Raw genomic sequence first — 12,138 nt, forward strand, 5'->3', positions numbered from 1 at the left:
ATTCTGGATTTTTTTTTAAAGAAAGTTTGTCAGTTCCAGTTTTTGAAAAAAATAATTTGTTTCTGACCCTGAGAAAAAAAAATGTTTGTTTCACCCTCAGCTGCCACTAGTTCAATTAAATAAAATTTTCAATTTAAAAAAAACCAAAAGTAACTTTTCTATTGATGCATTAAGAAAGCAGGGTTTCGATTCCCAGGGACAAAGCTGATCTAGCTAAAGTTTATTTCTTTGGGTATTATTTCTTGTCCCTTTTTGGACATATCTCAGAGGCTGAGCTCAGGGACGGTATCCAGCCATTTTAAAAAGTTGGGGTTCCCAACCCAGAGTAAAAGGGGGTTCCAACTATATGCTCCCATTCAAATGCATAGATCGTAAAAAAAAAGGGGTTCCAACCTCCGGAACACCCCCCTGGATCCGCCAATGTATCTGATCTTTTATATCCTTGGCCGTAGTACAGCTGTAGACAATCCAGACGGCAATCGGGTTGACGACATAGCGAGTTAAAATGGGACAGTAATTCTGTGCAATTCGATATTTGAATTTAACATATGCAATCTTTTCTTGTAATCATTTCGTATTTCCCGCGTCAAGTTATCCTCGAAATATATCGCGAGACAATCAATCAGCTGGCAGGTGCTTGTGACGTCAACAGTAGCAGCGCCCTCTAGACATACAGGATTTAATACCAGCTATATAAGCGCAGCAGTGGCAGTCGACTTCGGCTTTCTTACAGCCCACAAGTCAGAGGAATATATGACTCGTTTTCCTCGGACATAAACAAACCATTAAAAAATGGCTACACCTAACCAGGTGGTGAGTTTCAAAACAAAATTGATGTTATGTTGAAATATATGTTGTCTAAAATGTCAATACCGTTCATAAAAAATTTCGTAAATCGAAAACAATGGAATCCATCTTGATTTGTAAACTGATATACTCAACCACCGAACAACAGGTGGACCTGAATGAAAATTTGAACATGTGGAAAACCACAAAGCATCCAACATTATAATTGCAATATCAGAAATACCACTAAAATGCTCATTACAAGTTGTATTTTATATATTGTACACAATATTTTGCATCTTTTAAACCCCCCTTTTCATGCTAGTTTAAAAGAAGTCTAGTCATATACATGGATATAAATGAATATTAAACAATTGTGTAAATGTCATAAATGCATTTATCAAAACTTTGTTTTTGACTTTATAATTGGTGAGGTTGATCTACTTTATTTAGTCATTACGCAAAAAATGCTTTTTTTTTTTACAATATGATATCTGAGGATAGTAAATTAGTTATGCTCTTTATCATTAGGTTTCAAACAGTCATGGTCAAATTTGTAAAAATTTCACCTTGATTTGTTAAAATATCCTTATTATGATTTGCTGAGTTCTCAAATAATTATATCATAATTTTTCGAAAAAAATTAACGTGATTCATTAAACAATTTTATTTATTCCATATTGGTATTATTTTAGTAAGTTTCTCTATGTGAATTGGATTTTGAATAAAAAAGCATATTCACCTGAGAAAGTGTTATTCACTGTGCTAAACGTCATAGATATAGGAAGATGTGGTGTGAGTGCCAATGAGACAACTCTCCATCCAAGTAACAATTTAAAAAGTAAACCATTAAAGGTTGAAGTACGGCCTTCAACACAGAGCCTTGGCTCACACCAAACAACAAGCTATAAAGGGCCCCAAAATTACTAGTGTAAAACCATTCAAACGGGAAAACCAATGGTCTAATCCGGTATATAAACAAAACGAGACATGCGCTTTTACATGCAACGTTATGGTAAAATGTTTCATGTACAATTTGTTTTGGTATATGTTTGTCATCAAATTCATTTCAATTCAATATGGAATAAAACAATTACTGTCTTTTGTTTCGGTAAATATGGGTTTAATTGACTTTTGAAAAACTGATATTCAATTCAGCCGTCGGCCTCAGTAAATATCAGTTTTTCAAAAGTCAATAAAACCGCATACTTACCTCATCAAAAGACAGTGATTGTATAATATCCTCTGAAAGAATAACATTTTATGGTCATGCACCAAAAATACCGTTAACGTTATATGGCAAGATTGTTTTTCTGTTATTCTAACGTCATGGGAAGAATTTTAACTGTTATTCGTCTATTACGAGCCTCATATTTGGGTGTTTATTTCATATTCTGCTTTTACTTTAGTTTCTTTAAAAATATCCTGTATCAATATTTGGTTTTCGTATTACTTCCAGTAAATAGGTATTTGATAAAAATAATTAGTAGATATGTTTTGCTGCTATGTGAATTCTGTATGAGGCAGGTGCAGCTCTTATCTTAGCTGACTATATTATTGTCCATTTTCTACCACAGGTTGGGGGTTCTCTGTGGGCACTTCTGCTTCCTCCTCCAATAAAAACTGACGGCAATAAAATAGCATAGTAGTGTTGAAGGTGGAGCTAAACAAGTTAATAAATCTATATAAATTAAAGAATTATATTTACATCAAACATACAGGGTGTTTATACTTAATAGTAAAAATTATTTTATGTGATTGCCATGTAAGTTGTAACTAAAGATGCTTTGTTGCTGAAAAGCAGAAATTGTGCTTTAAATTTGTAATAGAAACAATACCAAAAAAAAAACAATGTTGAAAAAGTCGAGAATGATAGTATAAATGTTGATGTTTTTTTATTGTAGCCGAGATTATACAAGTCAGTAGTTGATGATGTTATAGCTAATGTAAGAGAAGCCTTTCTAGATGAAGGAGTTGATGAGCAAGTCCTACAAGAATTAAAACAGGTGACATTTATAGTCATAATAGAACTTAATTATCATTTTGTTTTAAAAAAAAATTATGAAAGCAAAACTTTTAAGAGTCTAAACTCACTGGAGAGGTTTTCTTGTAATAATTTTGAGTTAAATTTGAATGTATGATAAATTGTGTAAAGTGCTGAGTTCAGGAAAAGTGGCGGTCCTCAGGATTTTACCACCAAAATTTTGCATAGGACTGACACAATTTTAGTATTTTTCAATACAATTAATAGTGAGGACCAGCAGATTTTCTTCAAGGACCACCAAGGAAAAAAAGATCCCACGAACTCTGAAAGTGTATAGTATATAGTTCCAGTATGTCAAGGAAAATGACTTGATATTTGTAACTTTTCTTCGTGTCATACATTTACACAGGGATGATTCCAGGTGTTTTCGGATGGGTCCCATGAACATTAAATTGGGAATTTTCATCCTAATTGGGAATTTTTTATGTCTAAAATCTAAGACGAAATAACATTATTTTCCTGTAAAAACGGAAAATGTATATTAGGTTTCACCTGTAGACTGCTGTAATAAGTTGTAACATTTTGAATAATTCTGGACAGGCTACTGATTATGATATACCGGTATATGATAACCAGATCGCTTGACAGTTATTGGATTGAGACCAGGAAAGTTGATACATGAAAATCTTTGCACATGAATGCATTATCTTCTCATAGCTATGGTATTAACCTAGGCCTTTTACATATATAACAGCTATCATAAACCACTGAAAAAAATCATCCATTGGGTATTTTTTTCAACAGAAGGTCATCCTTATAAATTTACCTTGATTCAAATGGATTTCAACTGGTCAATTGTTGAATTCAGAAAAGCAATTAAAAAAGTTCAAGTACTTATTGGATATGATTTTTTTTGTGATTTTTGCTTTCTGTTTAGTGGTAGAAGGTTGCCATAGTTTTACTTTAGGTGTAACCCTAAGAAACAGGAAATAAAAGCATTGAACCATTGTGTTTAAATATTATCATATTTTGGATCATCTTCAGACTTCACAACTTTTGAAAAAGATCCATGATGTTGACATCCATTTCATGAATGATCTATCATCCTCATGTATTTTCAAAAACGCTCAAACGTTTGTCTTTTGAGGAAATAGAGCCTGACAAAATATAAATTAATTTCTTTTACAAAAAAAGTTTTCATCATATTATATAACCGGCTCTGCTGGGCGATCTGCTTTTACGAGATCGGCGCCCATTAAGATTTATTCATCAATGTTATATCTAAATTGGTATTTTGCTCTCTGCTGAGGTCTGCTTTAATGAGACCCATTTTGACAAAAAGCAACTTTTTATCGACCTGCTGGGCGATCTGCTTTTACGAGATCAAATACTCCCATTACATTTCCATCAATTAAATCCGGCTGCTAAATTGTTTACCACATGTTGACATAATTAAATCATTGTTAATAAAACGCAATCGTTGATAGCATTCTCATCTGAATTTTAAAACTCTTTGACGGCAAATTATGAAAAATTATAGCTGCCTAAATCGGTGACGGAAACATTTCCGAAAATACCATTTTTTAATCTTTTCTTCTGAGTTGGGAATTTCAATTCACATTAATTTTTTTGGGGCCGCTGGCTGATTTGAGGGCCGTTAAGCGGCCCTAAACTATATAGTAGAATCATCCCTGTTACATGTTAGTTAACCATTAGAAAAGAATGATCCATTATCAGGAAGCAGTTCTATTTGTGTTGTTGGCTTACACTTACAAAAAAAATTATATCCCACTTTTGATTATTATTTATACATATATATAACCCAACATAACTGTTTTCCAAAGGACAACACAAGCTGGAAATCTGGAAATGGGTAAACGATATATTTTGTTACTGAAAAATCACTTAGATTCATCTCTAACTACTGTGAGCAGATTCCAAAGATACATAATATATATGTATATGCATACAGTTATTAATCAAAATTTTATTTTCGAGTTTTAAGGCATGCAGTTTACAACAAAAATGGATACCCAACTTTATGGGGGTAATTTTATTAAAGTTTTTCTGTTAGCCCCATCATTATGTACAGTAAGACAGTTATGTGTATCAGTATTACACATTAAATGATGTTTGTGATCTTTATTTCAGTCTTGGGAAAATAAACTTCAACAGTCAAAAGCATTAGATCCAGTATTAGAAACACAAGAAACAGGAATTCAACTACCCACCACAATACAGTATACATCACAGATTATGCATCAACAACAAGCCCCACCACGAACACAAGGTTAGTTGTTATAGATAAGCTACAAATACAAACCAAATTTGAGTATACATTGCTGGTGTTGCTGTCATAAAGTCATAGTGAGGACCTTAACATGGAGAAAAATGCTCACCTCACTACATCAACGCTGAAGTTGAAAAGTTATCTATATAACTGGGAAAATGCAGTAACATGCAAAAGTCTTATATATTTAGGTTTTGTCTACCACAATTCATCTATGGATTACTAATTTAAACTATGATTTGACACGATGTACACAATTGATCCCATCGGTGATTTCGTGGACTTCAAATTGTTCTGGTACTAAAATGTGCTGTAATGTACGACTTATGGTGACTCTTGACTAATATAACATGGTCTTAATGTACTAACATTTTACTAAATAAATTGCTGAAAATAAAAAATGAAGGGATGTGAAAAGATCAATTCAATGTTTATGTATGGGAACAATACTTATCATGTAAAATAATATATGTATTTTGTTTTTTGTACAGCCCAAATACCTGTTCCTGTACATATAGCCACACATCAAGGAGGTGAAATAGTGAGTGTTATCATACATGTTTAACTGCATATGTTCAACATTTTTTTATTAGAGATACCTTCTCCTACTTTTATTTTTTTCTTTGATTCAAATTCTAATGTAACTTGAAAACTTATTGATTTAAAAGTGTTTTCACAAGACATGTTAGAGGTCTCTGAACAAACTGGGAATTGATTTTAAGATTTTTATTCGATATTGAGTTAAGATACTGAAAGTAAATTTTCTATTAGGATAAATGACTGAGGATATGAAACATACATGTATGTGAATGCAACAGCTATCAACAGCACAAATAAACCATAAGAAAACATCTAGTTGTCAACATATGGTCTTAAAGAATAGATTAGTTTTTATGTAAAGACAAGAAAAGTTAATGAATTGATATCAAATATGGTTACTAAAACCTTAAATGTATGTATTTATAGAGCCAACCAGCAGCAGTAGCAGCAATGGCATTACCACAGGGTGTGTTCCAACAACAATTACAGGCCTTAGCAGCCCAAGGGTATACATTATTACCCACCAGTAAGTTTGATAACAATACAAAGCATTAGCATTGCTTCATTCATATATCAATCTTATCTTTTATGCTTCCACTGTAGGCAACAGCAAGGTTGGGTGGTATTGACCATTTCTGGTATTTACCAGTGGTATTTACTGGTATTTACCACCCCAGATAATACTCAAGTGGTCAATACTGGCAAATATAAAAAAGAAGATGTGGTATGAATGCCAATGAGACAACTATCCACAAAAGACCAAAATTACACAAACATTAACAACTATAGGTCACCGTACGGCCTTCAACAATTAGCAAAGCCCATACTGTGTAGTCAGCTATAAAAGGCCCCGATAAGACAATGTAAAACAATTCAAACGAGAAAACTAACAGGCCTTATTTATGTAAAAAAATGAACGAAAAACAAAAATGTAACACATAAACAAACGACAACCACTGAATTACAGGCTCCTGACTTGGGACAGGCACATACATACATAATGTGGCGGGGTTAAACATGTTAGCGGGATCTTAACCCTCCCCCTAACCTGGGACAGTGGTATAACAGTACAACATAAGAACGAACTATAAAAATCACTTTAGACATCAACCCGCCAGCAAGCTCACAACTTTATCAATTCCTAATCTATGGCGGATTTATGTTGTTTCGAAATGTATGGCAAGTTTTGTGCAAATGGAAAACAGTACATTTTCAACCAATTACTTGTCTTAAGTATGTGGAAATATACAACAACGGGAGCATGTGTACAAACATTTGTGAAATATACATTCCTAAATGGTCAACCAAAAAAAAAAATTATAAATGATAAATTCATATGCCTTAATACAGCTAGACTTCAAGATTAAAATGATGTGCGCTGTAAAAAATGAAAATAAATTAATCTGCGCATGCATGGTACCTAGCTTGTTTAACCAATTCATTAAACCAACTAATAAGACCTTTAAAAAGCAAGAAGGTCGCTTTAAAAAAAAAAAAAATATTAAAAGAGTAACAAACATTGACAAATAGAGATGATCAGTTTGAATTTTCAAATAATATTTATTTCAGCGATATCATTAATACATCTTTTTTATTTGATGACGATTTAAATCAAGTTTGTATTTGGTAAATTTATATTTCACTTTATAAACTTTGCCAGCCATAGACAGTAAACTACTACTAGATAGATAAATGATGTGGTATGAGTGCCAACTCTCCATCCAAGTAACAATTTATAAAAGTAAACCATTAAAGGTCAAGGTACAGTCTTCAACACAGAGCCTTGGCTCACACCTAACAGCCAGCTAAAATGGGCCCCAAAACTCCTTTTTTCCAAAAAAATTTGGTACTGAAAATAGCGGTGCCATAATTCATCGTGGGATTCAGCCAGTACAGCACATTTTGTCCATCTTCAGGATAATAGGTCACATATTCCTTTAAACCACCTACAGATTGTTGTCTGGGAAATATCTTCATCTTGAATGGTGTTCAAATCTATTGGTTCCGCAAGCGTTAGCGGCAGCAAAGATATAATATTGCGTTATTCAATTGTGACGTTATATGTTACTCTTTCCCCCAGATCTGCCATAGATTTGGAGAAAACAAAAATCTGCGATAGATTTGAGTTGTTTGGCATTTGTAACGTCACATTTACCATAGATTAGGAATCTGCCATAGATTTGGAACCCGCTATAGATTTGAGTCCTACATATATATGATAAATAATTATATGAAAACCCCTTATCTTCTATTTCTATCAAGTAAAATGGCTATGGAAGTGTTAAAAGGTATAGAATCATTAACCAGAAAGGAAAATAAGCAGTTTATACACAAAAAATACCAATCTCCAGTTATGAGGCAAAAACTCCAGCTGAAATTTTCAAAATCTCAAGTTGTGGCTTGACAACTTTGTCACATGCAAGCAAATTTCAAAATTTAACAACTGAAAAGTAGGATGCAATCATAATATTATAATATATTATAATCTTTTTCTTTAAGGTAATGGCCAGTTTATTATACAAGCAGCAATGCCTCAACAACAGCAAGCAGGTCAGGCCCAGATTGTAACAACTATACCACAGCAAGCTACTCTAGTCCAGCAGAATAGACAAGTCCCAACTGTTGTACAAAATAGTCAGGTAATTTATCAAACTGGGGTATACAACTGTTGCCTTTATTTATCTCAGATTAGGAATATTAAGTTGTTAAATACATGATGGCTTTTCAAATGTGAAAATTTCAACCTAAGAACTGAAAAAGTAGGATGCAATCATAATATTATAATTTATAATAAGCTTTTTCTTTAAGGTAATGGCCAGTTTATTATACATATTGTAGCCCTTTTAAGAAGCTGATTTAAGATCCAGTTAAAATATTTCAAACATATGTTTCGGACATTTCTATGTTAATGCAGTTTACCCTTTTAAACTAACTTTTGTAACACAAACAATCGCTTTAAATTCTGAAATGCAATATCAACACATTGTACAGTACAGTGATTTGTGAAATGTGATTAACTATGTACATTTATGATATAATAGAAGTTTACAAAAAAATAAATCACAGTTTTAGAAGTAAAAAAAACAATATACTATATTAATATAATTCTATTAAGGATTAATTTTAAAAGCATTTCAGAGCCAAAGTATTCATAAAATTTCGCAGAATTTTATTTTATTTTGTTTTTGTACATTTTTCTTAGCTGTAATAATGCATTATTTTTTTTTCAATTGCAATTTTTAAACCAGCGAAATCTGCATAGTACATATGCACAAACAGATTACGATACATGTGCATTTACGTGAGAGGTATATTGTAACAGGCATTATTACGACAACGTTGAGGCTGCTCTTGGTATATATATATATTTTCAAAGTGAAAGAAAAATGTCATATTAGAATTAAGATTTTGTTTGTAGAATACCCAAGGGGTACTACAGTTTGATGGTGCTGATGATTCCAGTTCAGAAGATGACGATGATGACGACAATGATGATGACGATGATGATGAAAACGATGAGAACAAAGATGGTGAAGATGAATTCCAAGGAGAAGAAGAGGTTCGATGTTAAACATTTTCTTTTCAAAAGTTCAAATAGGTTTAATGCTAGTTATTTCTAAGGCGTATTGGGTAGTTCTATAGTTTAAAAGCTTGCATGTAAGGTTCTAACAGTGAGTTCAATTTGAATTTTACAGAGAGTTTAAAAAACATATGATATTGGTATTGAAATGAATATGGCTCAGGTGAAACAGTTTGCATCAGATGGCTTTACCTAAAATAAACTGATTTATTCTGCCTGATCATTTTGGGTTTAAAAAAATGTCTTTATGCAAGCAAATTGGTTAGACTTGACTATGTTGAGTGAATATATGGATAAAGCAACTTCACCGTATAAAGTTTCAAAAAAATCAATAGACAACTAATCGTGAATGAAAGACTTATTTTCTCTATTAAATTTCATTTTATGTAAATAGTAAAGTTTAAGATAAGTAATGTCAGAGAATTAGCCTTTGTGTTGATGTCATGTACATTACACATCAATCATTATTTAGATTGCCACTTATGACAACAGTTTCTTGGCAGTGAATGAATACTTACTTTAACTAAGTCTGCTATGGAAATAGTCTAGATATAGAAATGTACTTTCTATTCTCAACAATAAGTTTTAATTAATCTTTTAAATATATTATCTAATAGGAGCCTTTAAACTCAGAAGATGATGTTAGTGATGAAGACCCCACAGATTTGTTTGACACAGATAATGTTGTTGTATGTCAGTATGATAAGGTGAGGAATTATACATCAGTGATGTCAACATGCATACCTAATGTTATAGGGAAAATGTGATTCAATATAAAAAAGTATATATGTAGTATGATTTCCAATGAGACAACACTCAACAAGAGACCAAATGTCACAGAAATAAACAACCATAGGGCATTCAACAATGAGCAAAGCCCATAGGCATAGTCAGCTATAAAAGACCTCGAAATGACAAATATAGGAGGGTATTAATGCCCTTTACCAACAGGCGTCAAACAGTCATTTTTGGCTACCTTTAGCATCAGATTGGTTAAAGTTTTACCTAGGTTCGTCAAAATATCCTTATTGTGATTCGTCAGAGGTCTCAAATTAATAATGGTTACTGTCATTTTTTGAAAAAATTAATGTGATTCATCAAAATCAGTACGTGTTTTTATCGTCTAAAAGAAAGTGTACATTTTATTGTCTTTCACTAAAAATTACCGTTAACTTGATTTGGCAAGAATTTTTATAGGTATTCTTTATGAAGGTACCACCATTAAAACCCTATGTAAAACAATTCAAATGAGAAAATTTACAGCCTTAATTATGTAAAAAAAATAACGAAAAATATCAACATACGACAACCACTGAATTACAGTCTCCTGAATTGGGACATGCACATACATACATTATGTGGCAGGGTTAAACATGTTAGTGGGATCCCAACCCTCCCCTAACCTGGGACAGTAGTGTAACAGTACAACATAAGAACTAACTATAAAAGTCAGTAGTAAAGGATCAACTCATCTGATAGATACAAATAGAAATACAGCTAACTTAAACACAAGAGCTTGCTTAGTCTGAATTGTGAACTTTGACATTAGTATTGGTTGAATAAATCTGGTGAATGAAAGGTCAAGTCACTTAAACAAATCTTCATATCTGATCAGTATATATTTCAACATATATATATAATTTCTAAATAGCTTCAAACAAAAATTTATGGAGTTGACCACTACTATGAATTTTTTGTTACTATAACATAGAAATGGTTTGTACCCTATAAATTATCATAAAAAATAGGTTTTCATATAATGCTTGATAATGCTTATCATGGTTACAGAAGCAACGAGGTACAATTTCATCAGAGAGGTTAATACTTTTCACACAATGTTTGAGGGAGTAAATTTTATTACAAAAACGATTTGGTAAACTGATTTAAGAGTCCCAAGTGTTGTAAGTGGGCATTAGGAGTACACATTTAAGCAAAGTGTATTCCTCAAGTTATAAATGATTGATTCTCTGAAACCTGATGTAATTTTTTATTTTTCAGATAAACAGAAATAAAAATAAATGGAAATTTTATTTAAAAGACGGTATCATGAATCTCAACGGTAGAGACTTTGTTTTCCAGAAAGCTAACGGAGATGCAGAGTGGTAAATGTGTTGTCTATTTTAAACCTTCCAAGGGTATGATGGTGCAATGTATCTTCAGTTGTGGACGAATATTTTAAGCTAGTTTTAATAGTTGTATGATGAACTCCACCTATTGTTGATGAATGTTTTGACAGTGCTACTGTTATATTATTTTCATTTGATGTTATGATGTGTTTGTATTTTTTCTAACTGTTTTGCCAAAATCCCTTATAAATACATCAAATATTGGACATGGTCAAAACCTATTATTTTATTGTATCTCGAAAAGGTTACCAGATGCAATAATGGTATAAGCATTCAATTGTAAAAGTTGGTAAAAAGGGTTTGCATTTATTGTATAACTGATCATTCCATGTATATTTTGCTTGTGATACCACAGCTTCTGTGAAGGGTACAGAAATGGTCCTTCCATGACATTTTTTTTAAATTAATCTCTTCTGAATTTGGTAAACCCTCTTTTGCAATCAGGAAAAAATAGGTTATTTTTTACCTTTTGTACATTTAGATGTAGCATGTTGTGTATACTAGAATTCATACAAGTTTCTTTACTTTGGGACCAGAAAGGCCAGTAAATTGTTATTTGCTTTATCTGTATAATCTTTTGTAAATGAAATGATAAACTAAATGTCATCTTGTACAATTTTAAAATGTAGCTTGATTTGTGATGCATTTTTTAGTTAAAAAGAATATAACATGCAACACACATCATAGTAATATCACATAGCATCTTTATATGAGACGTCGGAAATTGAAAATTGAAATTAGATATGTACTCTTAGATCTAAAATGAATACTTTTTTGTGCATTTCATTGCTAAATACTGTAAACCAGCTTATTTTTGCGGATACTTTATTTT

General features: G+C 32.0%; 1 protein-coding gene across 1 annotated transcript; it reads left to right on the top strand.

The window, feature by feature from the left end:
* The first annotated feature begins 642 nt into the window (after positions 1–642).
* On the top strand, positions 643–11,616 carry LOC134711922 (transcription initiation factor IIA subunit 1-like). The gene is made up of 9 exons (XM_063572913.1): positions 643–813; positions 2,691–2,792; positions 4,922–5,060; positions 5,552–5,601; positions 6,027–6,126; positions 8,100–8,239; positions 9,019–9,159; positions 9,798–9,887; positions 11,179–11,616. The coding sequence occupies exons 1-9, from the start codon at positions 793–795 to the stop codon at positions 11,284–11,286; spliced, it is 891 nt and encodes a 296-aa protein (XP_063428983.1). The 5' UTR covers positions 643–792; the 3' UTR covers positions 11,287–11,616.
* The last annotated feature ends 522 nt before the right edge of the window (positions 11,617–12,138 follow it).

The sequence above is a fragment of the Mytilus trossulus genome, chromosome 3 (genome assembly GCF_036588685.1).
Source record: "Mytilus trossulus isolate FHL-02 chromosome 3, PNRI_Mtr1.1.1.hap1, whole genome shotgun sequence".
Taxonomy (NCBI): domain Eukaryota; kingdom Metazoa; phylum Mollusca; class Bivalvia; order Mytilida; family Mytilidae; genus Mytilus; species Mytilus trossulus.